General features: G+C 33.5%; 2 protein-coding genes across 2 annotated transcripts; both read left to right on the forward strand.

The window, feature by feature from the left end:
* Positions 1-4,775: 4,775 nt before the first annotated feature.
* Positions 4,776-6,097, forward strand: LOC125819572 (peroxidase 5-like). The gene is made up of 2 exons (XM_049499019.1): positions 4,776-5,015; positions 5,333-6,097. The coding sequence occupies exons 1-2, from the start codon at positions 4,776-4,778 to the stop codon at positions 6,095-6,097; spliced, it is 1,005 nt and encodes a 334-aa protein (XP_049354976.1).
* A 7,039-nt stretch (positions 6,098-13,136) lies between these two features.
* Positions 13,137-21,230, forward strand: LOC125819471 (pleiotropic drug resistance protein 2-like). The gene is made up of 20 exons (XM_049498897.1): positions 13,137-13,569; positions 13,802-13,922; positions 14,054-14,142; positions 14,340-14,424; positions 14,509-14,799; positions 14,882-14,972; positions 15,248-16,148; positions 16,270-16,430; positions 16,577-16,680; positions 16,761-16,926; positions 17,010-17,132; positions 17,237-17,367; positions 17,449-17,781; positions 18,134-18,424; positions 18,749-18,832; positions 18,920-19,053; positions 19,144-19,371; positions 19,506-19,677; positions 20,136-20,390; positions 20,930-21,230. Exons 1-20 carry the CDS (start codon positions 13,163-13,165, stop codon positions 21,197-21,199), a joined length of 4,437 nt encoding a protein of 1,478 aa, XP_049354854.1. The 5' UTR covers positions 13,137-13,162; the 3' UTR covers positions 21,200-21,230.

Here is a 21,230-nt window from a genome sequence, read left to right on the forward strand (position 1 = left end):
GTAGGTAAGTTAATCCGTACCGAGGACGACAACTAATGAGTACAAGGGTAGGATTAAACATAAACAACATATAATACCAACAATAAGAAAAGACAAACGGAAGCAACCAAAAACTATATACAATGAAAACCCTCCTAGAACGTAGAAGTCATGAGTACATAGCTGTCTAATACGAACAAATATACAAGTCACAACTAAAATGGTACTACCCCCGAAACAGTGGCGGTCAATCCTAATACATAGTTTATAAGAAGGAAAGCAAGAATAGCTAGGTACCTGCCCCTAATTCGCACTAATCATCATGAATTCACACATTCATGCTCAATCTAATTAGAAAGAAAGTCGTAGCATGCTTGTAGGCTGACCGCGTGCGCTCCAAATCACAAGACCAGAGCTTTTCCTTTCTGAACGACCTTCGAACGCTGCCACACTATCAATAAGTATGATCACAACGTTAGTACGGTCGCTTAGACACCAAAATCACATAAAACGGAAACATACCAATTTTAGAGTCAATCGGGAAATGTGGGACCACGCCAGAATTTCTGGAATTGACTCCGTTAAGAGGTCCTAAGCTATGCCTCTAGGTGATGCAGAGTGCTAGTACCAACTACCAGCAGTGATCGTTCGTGCCATCTTTTGCAACTTGTGGATATCAGAGACGAGGGTGAGCACTTGTCGCCTGGATCATCCTGTCTCCTTTTGTATATATATTAGCTAGTCTTTTGCCTTTGAGACAACTTGTTGTGGTCCACTTTTGGGACTTGTATTTGTTCATATTAGACAACTTTGTACTCGTGCTTTCGAGGTTTTGGGAGGGTTTCCATTGTATGTAGTTTTTGGTTTGCTTCCGTTTCTATCTATTCTTAGTGTTGGTGTTATATGCTGTTTAATCCTACCCTTGTACTCATTACTTGTCGTCTTGGGTATGGGTTGGCTAATTACCTACTGGTGGGTTATAGTAGGTGCCATCATAAATCGAGAAATCGGATCGTAACAAGTTGATAATAATTTTATTATTACTAAAAACTTGACTTTCGAATTTGGAGGCCTAAGGCGTATGCACATCAACATATAATGACAATATTAACCACTACCAGTGGCAGTGAATTTACATTTGATAAACACGTAGAGAAGGTAGCAGAAAATTACAATTTTTGAAAACACAAATGTAACGCAACAAAATAACAAACAAATTCAAAGCAAACACTATTTTACATACGACTAGACCAGACAGAAAAGTGTATGCAGCATAGGACAAACTTTTTTAAAATATTTTTTTCTAAATTCATCAAAGCCGAAAATAAAAGAGGCAGACTTTTCAACTAGACGATTACCGACTAAACACATGAGAGACTACATGAAAGTTTGAATTTGATTTACTAGCAAAACCTGAAACATCAGGTATTTACATTTGATTTGAAAAAAGAAAACGTGTCTAGCTACCTCGAGCGTGTCTGCATCATCACCATGCATTATCACCAAGATCAGAAGTATGCATCACTGCCACGAGTCTGAGCCTGAACCGCCAATCTAACCACCTCGATATCATATCCCACAGATGTCCTTGCATGCGTTCTTCAAGCTGCTGCAGATTGTGTATTGTTAATTGAAAAATAATCCACCGATAATGGTCGAAGAAATAGAGAGGCAAACAATGCTGATCCAATAGCATATATGGATGCAAGCATAGCCCAATTATTGTAGCCTTCTTAAAAAAAAGGGCACAGAGATTCCCGCAACAATCAATTGGAAGATTGTGTATTGTTAATTGAAAACTTGAAAATTGAAAACTTCTACTTGATATATGTTAATTGGAAAATATAATATAAAATTGTTATCACTAGAGAGAATTGAAAAATTGAGAGAGAATTAGAAGATTTGAATGTAGGAAAAATAAAGAAATGTGTTGGTATTTATAGGAAAAAGATTGTGTATTGATTTTTTTTAAAAAAAATACAGTTTTGGCCACTTTTTCAGAAAGTGACCGATCTGGGCCAGTGCACCGGTGGACCACATACCGGTCCCTTATCGGGACGGCCTTATCGTCCTAAGGATAAGTAATATCCGGACCGACCACCCCATTACTCCATTAGTATAAGGAGCCGACTGCCGATTCGGACTATACCGGTCTTGGGTCGCTACTTTAGTAATAATTTGCACGTAATTCGTCCTCAGAAAATATGTTTTAAACCCTATCAAATTTTTGTATGTGTGATCACTAATTAGTACACATTTATGAACCCAAAAGTATAATTTGATTAAAAAAAATTATTTTCCCAATCTGCATCAGATGTGGCAATTTGTTGTACTCTAAACTAAATTATGAGACTTTAATTACAACTTTGACATCTACTCTCAAATTTAGATTATTTAAATAACTTGATGTGTAAAATATAATACCAAATTAAAATACCGACTTGACAAAATAAATTGCAAATAATATAAAACGAAAGAAAAAAAAGATTAAAATAACAACTTGTATGATTATTAAATAAAATAATAAAATCACCTGGTGCAAACATATAGTCCAATTCTTATACTGCACACATGTAAAACCTTTCATTTTGTATCAATTGGAAACCTTATAAATACAAATATCCAGAAAATCATACAAAATTTATAAAATAAAAGGTCTAGAGCTTTACTAGAAAATAAAGAAAGTAAGTATTCAAACAATGCTTAAACTTGACTATAAGAACCTGATGATATACCGATTTCCGAACATCCCAAAAAACGTATGTTGACCTCTTCATTAGTTTTCCAAATCAAATCTGACCCATCTACAAACCAAAATAATTTGAAAGCAAGAACATATCAATTTAGAAATGAAAAAAGAATAACTATTTATAATAATATCATATAATGATTATAAAAATATTCAAAGTTCTAACATTTAAAGGAAATAAACGGAGAATTCATCTCATTACTGCTTTCTCTAAGAAGAGAAAATGATGATTAACAAAAATACGTAAAAAATGATATTTCGATAAACATAAACAAATAATTAAAAGGATAATAAAAGAAAATGAAGATTGTCAAGCTCTCACAATAAAAGATATAAACTTGGTAAGAATATTTTTGCCCAAAAATAAAGAGGGTAAAACAATTGTGTTATAGCATACTAATGAGTGTAGATTATTATTTTTTATTTGATACACCATTTAGGCTAATTAAATGTAAAACACGAGAGGAAAAAAAACAAGGAATAAATGAAAAAAAATGGAATATGAAGAGGCACAACAATTAATTAGTAGTATGATTGATTTTTAAGAGATTTATACACATTACACAAAAAAATAAAGAATGAAGCGGCACAAAAATTAGTTAGCAGTATAATTATTTAAAATTAATACACATTAAAAATCATTTTATTATAAATTATGAAGATGAAGGAAAGGCTAATAAGAAAATTTGAAATTTTTGGATGAAGAACATGACATGGAAGAGACTAAAAGACGCCGAAAATGCAAAAATATGATATTATAATTTATTGTAAAATTTTCATTTAGGGCCTTTCCACTTGTCAAAATAACTATTCATGAGCCTTGATTTTCAAGTCAAACTAAAACATAATACTACGATAAATACAACTAATATTATTACTTTTTTTTTTTTCAAAAGAAACATATTGGATAGCAATATTATTATATGAAACTCATATATTTAGATGAAAATCTTGTGTCAGATGTTAGAAGTTTGATATTTTTAATGTTTGATGAAAAATAAACCTTTTATTATATCAGAGGAATTAATATATTTTAATTACTAAACATAAGTTTTAATAATAAAAAAAAATTAGCTATAGAAAAAGATACGTATAAAAAAATATATTACAAAATGTCACATTACTTACACTTGACATGTTAATCAAATTACGTATAATTGTCAACCTAATAAAAATGGTAACCGATTCACTATACCAAAGATAAATTCTAATGACAGTGCAATTATAATGTATGTGTATATAACTCAAATTTATTTATTATCAGAAAAAAGTCAAGACCTTATAAAACTTATAATAATGAGTTGACATTCAAATATTTTCTATAAAATGAGATCATAGTGGTTAGTGGCTACCAAGTAACAACTAATAAAATAAAAAACCAAACTCAAACTTCAAATGGGATTTGTTTATCCATTTTCAACACTTAAGATGCTACCAACTATTCAAAATAAAAAGCATACTAAACTTAAAAATTGAATATTTTTTTTATCCATTAAGAAATGTATTTAACTTATATATATCGACAGTATAATAAACTTTTACCTTATCAAATGTACGTTAATTAACCTATTGTAGGAGGTTACTAGTCACACTTATCATGGACCATTACATGTAGTTTACAAGTTAAACTCGAAAAAATTATCAGTTTTTGATCATTTAGAATATATGCACTTTACAACATGAATCATTTGAGAAATAGACGTATGTGTTCTGTAATCCCCTAGTATGTGAAAGAGTGAGAAAGTGTTTTCGTATCCAGAGGTTGATGAAAGATTGACTTTCTGCAACAACTTAACGGGATTCCCTTCTTTGTTTGTTTGACTCGAAGGAGAAGTGCCCGTTGAGTTCTTAAGAATCTAGTTGTGGAACTCTTCAAAAGTCATACAAATTACAGGTAAACATGTTCTGTTTTTAATATTGACAAAAGATTCCATAACAACATATTTGCAAACTATAAAATGTTCCATGGTGTTACATAAATTATCCATCATTCACTTGATTAAAGCGCGAAAAAAAGACATAGTAGCTAGCTGAAAAAAAGAAGAAGATGGATTCCAAGTGCTATAATTGTTCTGTTTTTGTACTTGTTTCTTGTTTGATTTTGTCTCTTTCAGTCTCTTCGTTGGCTAAACGACAACCCTCCTGTCCGCTTGAAGTAGGTTACTATCGCTATACTTGTCCCTCTGCTGAAGCCATTGTGAGAAATGTTGTGTATAAAGCCGTTACTCGTAATCCAGGCATTGCTGCTGGCCTTATCAGGTTGCATTTTCATGACTGCTTCGTGAGGGTACGTTGATGTCTTTGTGTTCTAATGTACTAATGTCCTCTTGATGATCTCATACATTTTGTCTGCGTGTTGAACTGTGTGATCATTTCATCTGAACTGTTAAACTGATAGCGACTGTAGCACACATTTAGTTACTATCTAATGTTATGTCTCAACATGCCTCTTTACGCGTGGCTCTAAGTTTTCTTATGTAACAAATACTTGGAAACACTTTTTTTACTTGTGTTACCGTCTCATTAAGCTTTTAGATGAGGTGATCATCACAGAGTTTTACGCTTGATAATTTCATCAACTTAATACTTTCTTATGTACTTTAGGGATGTGATGCATCTGTGCTATTGGATGGACTGAATTCAGAAAAGGAAAGCATAGCAAACAAGAATAGTTTACGAGGTTTTGAGGTGATCGATGAAGCTAAGAAGCAGCTCGAGGCTGCATGTCCAGGAACTGTCTCGTGTGCTGACATACTTGCCTTTGCAGCTCGCGACAGTTCTTACAATGTTGGGAAGATAAACTATGATGTCCAAGCAGGACGTCGTGATGGACATGTTTCCATCAAGGACGAGGCCTTAGCCAATCTCCCCTCTCCGTTTGTTGGTGTCAAGGAACTAATAAAGAGCTTTGCAAGAAAAGGTATGTCAGTTGATGAAATGGTAACACTCTCTGGTGCACATTCTATTGGTATTGCTCATTGTGCTGTTTTCGCGAATCGTCTATACCCTCAGAACAAGCAACAAAATCTACCAATTGATCGCGAATACGAGAGGATGTTGAAGTCTATTTGTCCACCAGAATCACTTACAAATGGAACAGGAGTAGCAAATCCTACTAATTTTGATGTTATAACACCAAACAAATTGGATAACAAATACTATATGGATTTAAATAGTAAGAAGGGACTTTTAGTTACTGATCAAACATTGATGAGTGATCCTAAAACCGCGAAAATGGTGAACTTTAACGCGAGATATGGACGTGTGTGGGGTAAGAAATTTGCGGATGCAATGGTGCATATGGGAACTTTAGACGTCCTCACAGGACAGAAGGGTGAAATCAGGAAGAACTGTCATTTTGTGAACTAATTTGTTGCTTTTTTTCGTCTTTATGAGTTTCGTAGAGCTCGATTTTCGAGTAGTATTTCAGGTTTCTTGTCATTGTTAATCATTATGAGTTGTAGACATTCCATGTAGGTAAGTGAGGATGTTTCAATCTTTGTTCAATTGTGACAGATGAATCTTCTTAATAAAAAGTTATTCTTGATTGAAAGTTTCTCTGTGTGAAACTTGGAATTAATAAACTAATTAAAAGTGAAATCGAGATATTCCTGAATTCCTGTTTTGTGAAACATAAACTCCAAGAAAAGCGATGTTCGTTGTTCGAAAACAATGTGTTTTATTTAATAGGTTGTCATCAATGGACACACAAAATTTGACCTAAAACTGAATTGGTCACACATATTTCAGAAAATTCATGGACGAATACACGAAAAAATTGAGATAATCCTGAATTCTTGTTTCGTGAAACATAAATTCCAAAGAGTGGTGTTTGTTGTTAGAAAACAATGAGTATTGCTTAATAGGACGCCATACACAAAATTTGAGCTTAAATAGAGTCGATCACACATAATCTGGAAAATTCATGAATTAATATACATGAAAAAAATGAGATAATCTTGAATTCCTATTTTGTGATCATAAACTCCAAAAAGGAGGCTTTCGCCTTTCGAGAAAAATGAGTATCATTTAATAGGTTGTTACCAATAGACCCACAAAATTTGAACGCAAACATAGCTGGTCACATATTTCGAATAATTAATGAACTAATATACACAAAAAATAAAGATACTCTTGAATTCCTATTTCGTGATACATAAACTTAAAAAAAAAAAAAACTTTCGCCTTTTGAAAATAATGAGTATCATTTTATAAGTCGTCACCAATGAACCCACAAAATTTGAGTTCAAACAGAGTCCGTCACTTATCTTTGGTTTTTGGCGTATTCATGCGTTTTGAGCATTATTGATACGAGTAAGTTAATATATGTGACAAGACATGTTTTAGATTAAAATACAACAAAAATCGACCCAAAATAGCAAAAGTAGAGCATCGTGGACGAAAAAAAAAACTTTATACAGTTAAAAAGTTAGGTAATTGAAAACACAATTTTTTCAAAAAAGAAAAATTAACTTGATTAATATATTAATACAGTAATATATAATAATAATAATAATAATAATAATAATATAAAAAGTTAATTTGGAGGCAAGTAATTAGTGATCACGAGTGAGATTCCTGTAATTTATCACAACATATAAGTTACTTTTTAGTCAATAATTTATTGTTGTGATCTTGACTTAAAATCTTATTAATTAATTTACAATGATGAAATTGTTGTTATTTAGTCAATAATTAATAATATTTATTTGATTTAGTTTATTTTACAATCAGTTTTCATCACAAGACATAACGTAAGGGTGTGAAAAACAAATTAAAAAAAAAAAAGGTAACTGAAATCATTGTCAAATATCTTGGCTTTAAGGCACCGTCAAGCAACAACTAAGCATTCAAACTTTGACGATACATATCTAGACACATTAATTCATTTTCGTTATGACAGTTAAATATTTTAATTTACAAAATGATTATCTAGACACCTTCAAAATTTATGTGACACGTCAGTGTTGGATGTCTACGAGACACAGTCGAAACGAGTTGAGATGTTTAAATGTGCATTTTTTAAATTGGAGTGTTTGATTGTCCGTTGAGGCGAAGTTAAAGTGTCTATTTGTATATTAACTAGTAAATGGACCCGCGCTTTGCGCGGTTAGAACATTCTTCTTTAAAATTTAATAAAATAGAAATTTCTTGTATTTTGATGTTATAGTATTTTTATATAAATTTGTTTTTATGAGTATAGGGGTTATTCAATTGTAATTTACTATTTGTTTTATTAAAAGAAAAGGCAACATTACAAATCATAACACTATTTCTCCTAGTTTACATAATTTCATTTTACAGATTCATTAATTTGCTTTTGAAATTTTACAGTGGTTAGTTTATTTTAATCATCTATATGCATGGTTACATAGTGTCTTTAATTAGAGAGTCAAATAAATATTTTTCTCAATTTTCTTCTTTGCAAATTTCATTAGTATAACACTATCAATTACTTCCAAAATATTAAATATTTTAAATATATATATATATATATATATATATATATATATATAACTGTTGTGTTTGTCAAGAGCAAAGGTTTCATAATCATATGATATACAAATAAGTAATATGTAGTCATTATGTGTTTTTAAATTAAAATGCAATCTTTCAAAATCCAAATTTCATATGTAATATAGTTATGATAGTGTTTTGGAATTGAAGTTGCGCACAAACAAAACATTAAATTTAAAACACATTAGTTATTGGAATTGAAGTTGTGCACAAAACAAAACATTAAGGGTGTGTTTGGTATGAAGGAAAACATTTTCCGGAAAATGTTTTCCAATTTTCTCATGTTTGGTTGGGCTAAATGTTTTCCAAATCAACTCATTTTCCTCAAATTTAAGGAAAATGACTTCCCTTCTAAACTTAAGGAAAACATTTTCCAAAACTCTCTTCCAACTTCAAATTACAATTATTTTTTTGTTGAAAAAATCAATTTATTTTGTCCCTCCCCTCAAACCACCCTCAACCAACTCCCCCCCCCCCTCCCGAAAAAAATAAATTTTAAAGCTTGTTTTTATATTCAATTTTTTTACTCCACCCCCACCCCTACCCCCACCCCCTCCCAAAAAAATATTAAAAATTGTTTTTAAAAGATATTTCTAATTTCAATTTTTTATTTTTTTACCCCCATCCACTACCTTCGCCCCCCCCCCCCCCCATCAGCCCCCCATTAGCCCCCAACCCCTTCAAAAAGAAAAAAATTAAAGTTTGTTTTTAAAAAATATTTTCAACTTCAAATTTTTATTTTTTCATCCCAATCCTCGATCACCACCCCCCCTACCCCGAAAAAAAAATTGAGTTTGTTTTTAAAAAATATTTACAAATTCAAAATTTCATTTTTTCACCCTACCCTCGACCCACCCACCCACCCTACCCTAACCCCCCCCCCCCCCCCCCTACCCAAAAAAATAAATTTAGTTTGTTTTTAAAAAATATTCTCAACTTCAAATCTTCATTTTTTCATCCTACCCTTGAACCCCCCACCACCCCCACCCCACAAAAAATTTAAGTTTATTTTTAAAAAATATTTTTAATTTCAAAATTTCATTTTTTCATCCCTAGAACCCCCACCCACCCACCCCCTACCAGCCCCCCACCCCCCCCTCCCCAAAAAAAAAATAAAAACTTTCAAGTTGGTTTTTAAGAAATATTTTCAATTTCAAAATTTAATTTTTTCACCCCCACCCTCGACCCCCACCCACCCACCCCCTACCACTCCCCCCCCCTTCACCCACTCCCTACCACCCCCCACCCCCAAAAAAAAAATTTAAGTTTGTTTTTAAAAACTATTTTTCAATTTAAAAAATTATTTTCTACTTTAGTAAAAATAAAAGATATTTCTCAAAAATATTTTTCATTCATAAATCAAACACTAAAAATCTTTTCCGAAAAATATTTTCTACTCACCAACCAAACATGAGAAAATAAGTCAAAAATCAACTTGTTTTCCAGGAAAACATTTTCCTTCGTACCAAACACACCCTAAAGGATTCTTGAAAAGGATGAAAGAGAAGTAAGGGATAATGGGAAAAAAGTTCAAAAAGGTACTTTGGTTTGAGAGTATAATCATCATTGTGTATCTTATAATTGTAATTAATTGCTAATTTTAATGCTATTATTTGACTTTTTTTTTTTTTACTCATGTTAGTATTAACATTATTATGACAACAAAAAATCATATAAATTTTTATGCTTGATCTCTTGGAGAAAAATGATTTCTTTGGAGAATATTCTAAATAAATGTATTTTGCAAAAAGTTATTTGTGAATCTGCAGTAGTTGAATTTATATAGAGTTTGTACTAACAAATACGTATAATAATAACTTTACAAAAATATAAACAACAAAGTTTAAAACATGTACTCAAAAATTAGTATCATTAGCATAAATTAATGACTGTAAAAAAACATACCAGGACCTGTAACAATAGAATGAAATAGAAAGGAAAAATCGAGCCCACTGAATGCACAATGTCTCCTTAAGAAAATCATTCCCCTCTAGTACCCGAGGTTTAAAGAAATAGATACTCTCAAGGTGAAACAATTTTATTCACCAATGTAACGATACAAAAACAATAGTGTTAGTGAGTCACTCAACAGGAACAAAGTATACAAATATTTAATTGTGCAGAAGAAGAAGAAGAAGAAGAAGTTTATTATTTTCTTTGTTTTAAAATGAGAGGAAATCTCTTTATTTAAAGACAAAAGGGTAATGTAAACAAATGCTTATTGTGTCTTATCGAAAAAGTCACAATTCTTTGAAAAAAGTCACAATTCTTCGAAAAGGTCACAACCTTTCATAAATGTTACAACATTTCATAAAAGTAACAACTCTTCATAAAAGTCACAACTTTTCAATAAAATTCACATTTTTTTATAAAAATCACAAGCCACGTAGGCGGGCCTAAAGTTCTCTTATATATATATATATATAAATGATATGATATGATTATGAATTTTGAAAAATTGAAAGTGCAATCCCTATAGCATAAAGTACAAGCCTTGATGTTGAATTCTAATGATTTTTTTTCTTTTAATTTACATTTCCTTATATTTGAGCTCAAGAGTTGAATAAGTGAAACAAATGTCATTTGTCAATAAATATCCAATGTTGTAGTAGCTGGACTAGACTACGATAGTTTTAATGAATTCTGACAAATAAGCATAGATATTTATTTCTTTCATAAATATTAACATTGGGATTATAATTTATAACCACGTGTCGAGGTTGTGACGGATAGGATAGTATAATCATAAAATTTGAAGAAGAAAAAAAGTCATTGGCACCATGCATGCATTACATATGGCATTTTATTGTATGACTATCCATCCTTGAAATTAAATGAAAGTACTATACGATAGCGTAAATGAATTTTTATATTATCAAATTACTGAAATAATAATTATAAATATTAATAAATAACCTTAAATAGATCAAACAAAATGTTATTACGTTAGTCTATTAAAAAGAATAATTCAAAGTATAACGTCATACGATACACGAAGCAAAGCCTTAAAACTCCATCGCATCGATTCAAACTCAAATTCGAAATTTCTAACTCCGCTACGTTACTTGGTGGTGAGTTACAAATAGATGAGATAAGGCAATAAGTTAGTGGGGAAAGCACCTTGAGAGAGAATAGTATGAGTCCGTGGGTCCAAGAAAATTCATTTGTCAAACATTAGCATTTATTTGACTCCACACCTTTTTCACACGTAATATAGCGGTGACAAAATCAAATCCGACTCATTAAATTTGTTCAAGTTTAAATAGATTATTGATCTGCCTATTTATAGTTCAATTTATTTCAGCTCACTAATAATCGAGTTAATATGTAGTCTAAATTAACACAGGAAATGTATATTTTAAAATATATTTTTTTAATTTGATATAATATATAATCATGATTAATTATTTTTTTACGAAGTAGTAAATTATTTTATAAAAGAATAAATAAAGCAATTAGAATTTAGTAAAAAATTTGACGAATTGAGTTATGATCTACATTTTCGTTTATTACAGCCCAAGTATCTTTTGAATGGTTCGATATCTCGCCCATTTATTAACTAGGCCTAATTTAACCTACTGAAATTCTATTCAATCCACTTATTTAACAAATATCTTATATTATACACTTTCATCCAATCATAACTAACCTATTTTTTAGTCAAATAAAGTTAATGCTAAGAAATAAAAAGTCTGTTAAGAAATCATTTCTAGTAATAATTTTTTCCAATTGGAAATACACCTAACTCCATATAATATGCATATTCATTGGTTCCTTTCTCACACGACAATAATAATATATTCAGTATGATTATATTTTATATAGTAAAAAATTATATTAGAATATTATTAAATTAAAAATAAATTAGTAAAAATATTTTTACTAGAAGGAGTATGAAATGGAGAGAATATAAAAAATTAGTCGAATTTACTGTTTACTTTTTTCTAGAAAATATATATAAATCATATAAATTTTGATATCTAGAAAAAATCATGTCATTCTATTTAATTTAAGCGATTGAGTGGACGACTATTTAGCGTTGCATGATAAAAGACTCCTCCTTTGTTTTTTTCTTTTCAGAATATATATATATATATATATATATATATATATATATATAAAGATGAAATCATCAAAAAAAAAGTGATGTGTATACAAACAAATTGAGTTTTTTTTTCTCTATAATGATACTATCCAACTTCTTTTTTATATACTTCTTGTTTTAGAGACTATCCATAATCTTTTGTGTGTATCAAGTTGTTGCTGAAATGTACGGCAAGACTGCGTACAATAGACTATTGTGGTTCGGGAGCAGGAGCTTAGTGCATTGGACTGTCTTTTGTAGGTATCAAGTTGCTGAACAAATCTTGAATTAGAAGCAGGGGATTACAAAGGTGAAATTTTTTGAGTTTTTGAATTATGAAAAAGGGTATTTGATTCATTGAAATTTAATCTTTTTTTGTATATGAAGAAGGTGCAATTTTGAGTTTAATGTGTGTATATGAAACTTGAAAGTAAGTAAACTTTATTCAATGTGTAATGGTAAAAAACACACCTAAAGTATCCTGGTTTTTCGAGTTTCGTATATGAAGTATAGAGTATGTTGTGAGTTTCTTACCTGAACTATGACCAATTATTTATCAAAACACGCCTCAACTATCAATTGTTCCCTTTTCCTCCTTGAAATATCATCATCGTTTAGGTAGAAAGGAATAACCAAGAGTTGAGGCGTGTTTTGATATGTAGTTGGTGGTAGTTCAGGTAGAAAACTCGTAAAAATGTGATCTTTGGTGAAAAATCTTGAACTGGAAAGGGTGTTTGATTCAGAAAGTTTAAATCTTTTCTGGTTATCCTAAAATATTGAATTGACAACAGGTGATTCCAAAGGTGTAAATTTGAGTTTTACATAAAGTGAAAATGTCAGCAACTATAAGCAAAGATGAATTGAACAAGTCTCTAAGCCGACGATCGACGAGTAGGAGCAGGAGAATGAGTTTTGGATCAACAAGTGTAAGAAGCTGGACTTCAGCAAGTGTTACAGAAGTTTTAACTGCACCAGGAGGTGATGTTTTCCAGCGAAATGGGAGGGAAAACGACGATGAAGACGAGCTAAAATGGGCTGCAATCGAGAGACTTCCAACATATGATAGGCTGAGGAAAGGGATTTTGAAACAAACATTGGATGATGGAAAGATTGTTCATCAAGAAGTTGATGTAACGAATCTTGGATTGCAAGATAAAAAGCAGTTGATGGAAACTATACTTAGGATTGTGGAAGAAGATAATGAGAGGTTTCTTCTTAGGCTAAGAGATAGGACTGATAGGTAAAACACTTTAATCTTTCTTGATATTCATTATCGGGGTTAGTTTTTGCACACCTCGACTGTTTTATCAGGTATTTGCTACCTCATCTACCATCACAAGAATCGGATAACTCTGTCTATTGAGGACATTGTGTCTCATGGTTTTCAATAATATCTTATTTTGGTGTTTTGATATTGTTCCAAATATGGAAATTATGTGTATATCAATAGGATTTTTTTTTGCATGATATAGGGTTGGGATTGATATTCCAAAAATTGAAGTTCGGTACGAGCATCTTTCCATCGAAGGAGATACATATGATGGATCTAGAGCATTACCTACTCTGTGGAATGCTACCATCAACTTTGTAGAGGTATTATTTCCTTTCAACAATTATATTGATTCTGAGGTTCTATATTGTTTAATTTTGCTAATAGAGTGAGCACTTTGTGCAGCAAGGTACTTGTCTTAATCAAGTTTCTTTTTTATGTTCAAATTTCATAGGGGGCTCTTGAAAAAATCAAGCTTGTCCCTTCGAAGAAAAGGGCCGTCAAGATACTTCGTGATGTAAGTGGAATTGTAAAACCATCAAGGTATGTTCAATAAATGACATTCCATCTGTAGTCTTGGCGAAGCTTCCAAAATCTGCTTATTTTAAAAAGTGTGTTTCGTCAAATGGACATTCCATCTATAATCTATTTGGTGAAGTTTCCAAAATCGACTTATTTTGAAAAGTGCTTTATCGTCAAATGGAGTCAGAAAAGTACATTGTGCTTGTTGTATCTTATAGGATGATACTACTTCTTGGGCCTCCGGGAGGTGGGAAAACTACATTGCTAAAATCACTTGCTGGAGTGCCAGACAAGGATCTGAGAGTATGTGATTCTTCAACGTTGAGAAATTACAGCGTGAAGTGTTTAATCTATGATGTATATCTAACTACTAGTTCGTGTGCTTAGGTTGCCGGAAAAATCAGTTATTGTGGTCATGAGCTCTCAGATTTTATTCCTCAAAGGACTTGTGCTTATATCAGTCAGCATGACCTTCATCATGGAGAGATGACAGTCAGAGAGACGTTGGATTTTGCCGGACGTAGTTTAGGAGTTGGAACAAGATATGATCTCCTCACAGAGCTGTCAAGGCGCGAAAAGGAATTGGGAATCAAACCAGATCCCGAGATAGATGCATTTATGAAAGCTATAGCAGTTGCAGGCCAAGAATCAAGTCTGGTCACAGACTATGTTCTTAAGGTTAGATCTTGATCTTAGTCATAATAATTCGGTGCATTTAAGAACCGGATTAGGGGTATCTTATTATTGAGGAAATCTGCAGATTCTTGGGCTGGATATATGTGCTGATATAATGGTAGGTGATCAGATGAGAAGAGGTATATCAGGTGGACAGAAGAAGCGGCTGACGACAGGTTTCTAAACTATTGCTCCATCCATTTCCTCAATATTTGGAAATTCTTCAACTTTAAACTTCTCACTTGCCCTTAATGATATGGTTTTAAAATAAATGTTATGGCATGTTTAATTTATGAGTTCTAAGAGAACTTTTAGTATGTGATGAAAATGTTTCTTTCATTCTTGAATTTCATGTCGAGTCAAACAAGTATATCATTATTTGACTAGTTTGATCAGTTTCTCATGGCATATTCACTATATGACATTTGTCTCAACTTTTTATTGAATACAGGAGAAATGTTGGTTGGTCCTGCTAAAGTTTTCTTTATGGATGAAATCTCAACGGGCCTCGACAGTTCTACAACATTTCAAATTGTCAAATACATGAGACAAATGGTCCATATAATGGATGTAACTATGATAATATCCCTTCTTCAACCTGCACCTGAAACTTTTCAACTTTTCGATGACATTATTTTGCTCTCGGAGGGACGCATAGTCTACCAAGGTCCACGTGAGAACGTGCTTGAGTTTTTCGAGAGTGTTGGATTTAAATGTCCAGAAAGGAAAGGAATTGCTGACTTTCTCCAAGAGGTTACTTCTCTAAAGGACCAAGAACAATATTGGTTCAGGGAAAACCAACCTTACAGATTCATTACAGTGGCTGAATTCGCAGAACATTTTAGCAATTTTCGTGTTGGACGTGACCTTCTCGATGAACTAGAAGCTGCTTATGACAAAAGCAAAGCCCATCCTGCTGCACTTGTCACAGAAAAATATGGTATCTCCAACATGGAACTCTTCAAGGCATGTTTATCAAGGGAATGGCTATTAATAAAGCGAAATTCGTTCTTATACATGTTCAAGACATTCCAGATTACTGTCATGTCAATAATAACCTTTACGGTATTCTTTAGGACAGAAATGAAAGTTGGACAGATTGCAGACGGAGGCAAATTTTACGGGGCATTGTTTTTCAGCCTAATCAATGTGATGTTTAACGGTGCAGGAGAGCTTGCACTGATCATTTTCAGACTTCCCGTATTCTTTAAACAAAGAGATTCTCTATTTTATCCTGCCTGGGCTTTTGCTCTCCCCATTTGGCTTTTAAGAATCCCCCTCTCCTTCATGGAATCATTGATATGGGTTGTCCTTACTTATTATACCATCGGTTTTGCTCCTGCTGCAAGTAGGTATGTACCACCGTTCACTCCTAGAAACCAAAATATGATTCATGGTCAGTATGAATATATAGGAATATAATGAGCTCAAACTGATCAAACTTCTATTATCTGGACCTCGGAAAATTTTCAGGTTTTTCCGTCAATTCTTGGTATTTTTCGCTCTGCACCAGATGGCGTTGTCTCTCTTCCGCTTCATTGCTGCAATTGGAAGGACTCTAGTAGTTGCAAGCACTATTGGCACTTTCAGTCTACTGATAGTCTTTGTGCTTGGTGGTTTCATTGTCGCAAAAGGTTCATTATGACATCCTCTAGATTGATAAATTTCTTTATAACAGAAGACTAGTTCAGTTACAGATTGTTAATTTGTACATCAGGGGTCTATAGGTGGACATAAATGACCAATATTCTTAATGCAATTGCTTATTTATTGTTGTTAGATGACCTCGAACTATGGATAAAATGGGGCTACTATGCATCTCCAATGTCATATGCACAGAATGCAATAGCTATCAATGAGTTTCTGGACACAAGATGGAGTACTGTAAGCTATGCAATTATGTTCACAAACAGTGACTACCATCAAATTTTCATTATCTTTACATACCGATCTTTTTTTTCCAGCATAACAATGACACTAGTTTCTCCGAGGAAACGGTGGGAAAGGTTCTTCTTAAGTCAAGGAGCATGTATTCAGATGATTATATGTTCTGGATATGTATCATTGCCCTATTTGCCTTCTCATTTCTCTTCAACTTATGCTTCATCTTGGCGCTGACTTACTTAAACCGTAAGCTAGAGATTCTCTCTTCTATTTAAAATTTTGGAAACTTATTTGTTGCTCTCTCATCCTTTCTTGTAAATAAAATGCAGCATTTGCTGATTCTACATCTGTTAGTATGGATGACGACAAAAGTAAGAAAAATGAGCAAAGAAACCGTAGCCCCAAAGAATCAACAGAGAAGAGTTCAGCATCTACCACCACAACATTTGAAGGTTCAAAAATTTATAGCTTGGTTTAGACACTGAAAAATATATATAAACGAAGGTTATTGTACTGATCATGATAAATTTGGTCATATGCTGAATGATTGTTGCAGGTATAGATATGGCTGTGAGGAACAACTCGAGTATTGACAAAAGAGCATCCAAAAAAAGAGGAATGGTGCTTCCTTTCCAGCCATTGTCACTTGCATTTAACCATGTCAATTACTATGTCGATATGCCAGAAGTAAGAAACATTCTTCGCGCTGTAAGCATTGATACTGTTATGCTTAATTTATTACTCATCATCCGGTTGTATGCCTGTCAGGAAATGAAATCCCAAGGAATTGAAGAGACTCGTCTCCAATTGTTACGAGATGTTAGTGGCGCTTTCAGACCTGGAGTCCTTACAGCCTTAGTTGGTGTAAGTGGAGCTGGGAAGACTACTTTGATGGATGTCTTAGCAGGAAGAAAAACTGGTGGCTACACTGACGGAAGTATCATCATTTCTGGTTATCTGAAAAACCAATCAACTTTTGCTCGGATAAGTGGTTATTGTGAACAGAATGACATTCATTCTCCACATGTTACTGTTTATGAGTCATTGATATATTCAGCGTGGTTGCGTCTCTCCCCGGATGTCAAAAAGGAAACTAGGAAGGTATTTGCTCCCATCGTTGCTGTCCCTTTTGTTTTTATCATGTTCATGTCCGCAAAAGTTTCATTTTTGCTTCTGCTTCAAAACCTTGCAATATCCATTGAATAAGCATCTTTCTGTTAAAGCAATTTTAAAATAAATCTGCCAGTGTGAGCTTGCTCGCATTGTCTGTCCCAAGTCCGATAAAAAAGGAGGGTCACGATAGGCTGACAGCCAGCATAAAGCCATTCTATTATGATGAATCATCACAATACAGAATAGATAATCCCATCTTTCTTTGGATTGAGGCAAATAGCCCTGTTAATTTTCAGCGAAAAGAAGGTGAAGGACTAACTTGCCTAGTGTTTTTGTTCAGAATTTTGTCGAGGAAGTAATGGAACTAGTCGAGTTGAATCCTCTCCGGAATTGTCTAGTTGGCCTGCCAGGGGTAGATGGTCTCTCAACTGAACAAAGAAAAAGACTGACCATAGCTGTTGAACTGGTAGCAAATCCATCTATTATTTTCATGGATGAACCTACATCAGGACTTGATGCTAGAGCAGCGGCAATTGTTATGCGAACTGTGAGAAATACAGTAGATACAGGCCGAACTGTCGTGTGCACTATCCACCAGCCAAGCATAGATATCTTTGAAGCTTTTGATGAGGTAAATGATTGGAATATTGTCTTATGCTCCATCGATTCTATTTTATGTGTCACTCTTTTCTTTTAAGTCTACCAAAAAGAATGGCAACTTTCTCTATTTGGAGTCAGTTTAATTTGAACTTCCCGTTTTACTCATAGTGACATGATTTTATAGCCGCGAATACGTCATTTTTAGACTACAAGTTCCAAAAGCCTTTCTTTCTTTATTAAACTTCGTGCTCAGTTAAACACCTTCACATAAAATAGAACGGAAGGAATATAACTTTCACAAATCTGCAATTCTTGTGTGCCACTGTTCTTCTCACGCGAATGACTACCTTTGCAGCTGTTGTTAATGAAAAGAGGAGGACAAGTCATTTATGCAGGGCCTCTTGGGCATCATTCTCGCCTATTGATCGAATATTTTCAGGTCAGTATCATCTCATTCAAAAATTTCAAGGTGTCGCGGCATTACTGTATAGATAAATCAGTAACAAAAACCGTTTTTTTTTTTCAGTCTGTTCCGGGGGTTCCTACAATCAAAGAAGGATATAATCCAGCTACTTGGATGTTGGATATCACAACTCCAGCAGTTGAGGGTCAACTAAATGTGGACTTTGGAGACATTTACACGAACTCGGATCTATATAGGTAATAAGAAGATAACATTGTCTTTTTCATTTTACTTTCAGTACTGTGTTACTAACTAGCTCACCGTCGTTTATAACTCAACTTTCACAGGAGGAATCAAGAACTAATCAAACAACTAAGTGTTCCAGTACCAGGGTCCCAAGACCTTCGTTTTCCTACGAAATATTCACAACCGTTTGTTGATCAGTGCAAGGCTTGCTTTTGGAAACAACACTTATCCTATTGGAGGCATCCGCAATATAATGCCGTAAGGTTTTTCATGACAGCAATTATAGGGATCATATTTGGAATTATCTTCTGGGATAAAGGGAACAAAATGTAAGTCATCATCTTGCACTAGTACTCGTTTTGCTCCTTCTGTCATCAGTGTTTTAATCGACGAATCAATCAACTAGGCCTCATTTCATGGAACCCCTTGCTCATTTAACTTGATGGGATAATCATGATAACAGGTACAAACTGCAAGACCTATTGAATCTACTTGGAGCTATGTATGCTGCTGTTATGTTCCTTGGCGGAACAAACACTTCAACTGTGCAGTCAGTTGTGGCGGTAGAAAGAACAGTCTTTTATCGAGAAAGAGGAGCAGGGATGTATTCTGCGCTGCCTTATGCATTCGCTCAGGTAAGAGAAGCACCAACAGAACATTACTTGTATAGTATAAGTTTCCTCTTAGAAAAAATATGTCTATAGGCATAATACATACACAAACACTCTAACTTGGCCTCACCTGATAACTGACAAGTACGCGTTCCAACTTTAGTATGCACATCTAGACACATCAACTCATCACCACTATGTTAGTTGAACACTCCAACCTACAAAATGATCATCTAGTTACCTCCAAAATTTATGTGTCTCTTCAGCATCAAGTGTCCACGACACACCGTGGGTTTTGGTTAGAGTGTTTAGTTGTCAGTTGAGACCAAGTTGACAAGTCTAGATGTGCACTCTCAAAGTTGGAGTGCTTACTTTCCAGCTGAAGCCAAGTTTGAGTGTTTGTTTATGTATTATGTCTATGTATAGATATGTAGAATCAAGTCGTCGTCAAAGAACTAAATCTTTTCTTTTGCCCTCTCCAGGTGGCCATAGAGACTATCTACATCGCGATCCAGACTGTTATTTACAGCCTCCTTCTGTACTCAATGATCGGTTTTCACTGGACAGCTGCTAAATTCTTTTGGTTCTATTTCTTCATTTTCATGTGCTTCGTTTACTTCACAATGTATGGAATGATGCTTGTAGCACTCACTCCAAACTACCAGATTGCTGCCATCGTCATGACATTCTTCCTCAGCTTTTGGAACTTGTTCTCTGGTTTTCTTATCCCTAGACTGGTAAGTACAATAGCCCCTACAATATCAAAATGAGTTTCATTTCTATACATTTAATCATCCCCAGAGAATGGAATCAGTAACCTAGAACAAGCTTAAATACACTACTAGTGTAAAACTCTTTACACTATCGGTGTATATAAGCTAAATCCTACTCTCTCCATTTCAATCTGTCTTACTTTCCTTTTTGGTACGTTTTAAAAAAATGTCTTTTATTGGCAACTTTTTAATTGTAACTTTCCACATTGCATGTTTAAGTAATAAGATGAACGTAATTTAGCAGCACTGAAACAAATCCGACCTATGAATCTTAGAAGTACTATGCAAACACACAATTTTAGTCTAAAAGAAGCAGAACAACAACAACAACATCTATGCCTCGTACACTAACAAGTTAAGGTCCGCTATATGAAACCTTCTTGTTCCATTTGAGCTCAATTCATGTCATCGTCACATAAAAAATAAGCAGAACACTGGACTGAAATCTATAACATGGAAAAAGATCTTTGCATCTGATAACATCAAAATGTTTGCTTTTGCAGCAAATTCCGATATGGTGGAGGTGGTATTACTGGGGTTCTCCAGTAGCATGGACGATATACGGTCTTGTAACATCTCTTGTAGGTGACAAGAATGATAACGTTGAGGTACCAGGCGTTGGCGAAATACCATTAAAGCTATTTTTAAAAGATTATTTGGGATTTGAGTATGACTTCTTGGGAGTTGTTGCTGTTGCTCATGTTGCTTGGGCTGTTCTGTTCTCCTTTGTTTTTGCTTATGGCATAAAGTTCTTGAATTTCCAAAGGAGATAAATTAACTTGAAGACAATACATAGTTTTGTGT

The sequence above is a fragment of the Solanum verrucosum genome, unplaced genomic scaffold (assembly GCF_900185275.1).
Source record: "Solanum verrucosum unplaced genomic scaffold, falcon-dt-bn FXZP01000255.1, whole genome shotgun sequence".
Taxonomy (NCBI): Eukaryota; Viridiplantae; Streptophyta; class Magnoliopsida; order Solanales; family Solanaceae; genus Solanum; species Solanum verrucosum.

Bases quoted from the DNA above. Each gene is read 5' to 3' on its own strand.
- LOC125819471 (XM_049498897.1), top strand. From the start codon at position 13,163: ATGTCAGCAACTATAAGCAAAGATGAATTGAACAAGTCTCTAAGCCGA. The intron at 17,368-17,448 runs GTAAGAAACATT...TATGCCTGTCAG, and splicing joins ACTATGTCGATATGCCAGAA to GAAATGAAATCCCAAGGAAT. The intron at 19,372-19,505 runs GTAAGTCATCAT...TCATGATAACAG, and splicing joins TGGGATAAAGGGAACAAAAT to GTACAAACTGCAAGACCTAT.
- LOC125819572 (XM_049499019.1), top strand. From the start codon at position 4,776: ATGGATTCCAAGTGCTATAATTGTTCTGTTTTTGTACTTGTTTCTTGT. The intron at 5,016-5,332 runs GTACGTTGATGT...TATGTACTTTAG, and splicing joins TTCATGACTGCTTCGTGAGG to GGATGTGATGCATCTGTGCT.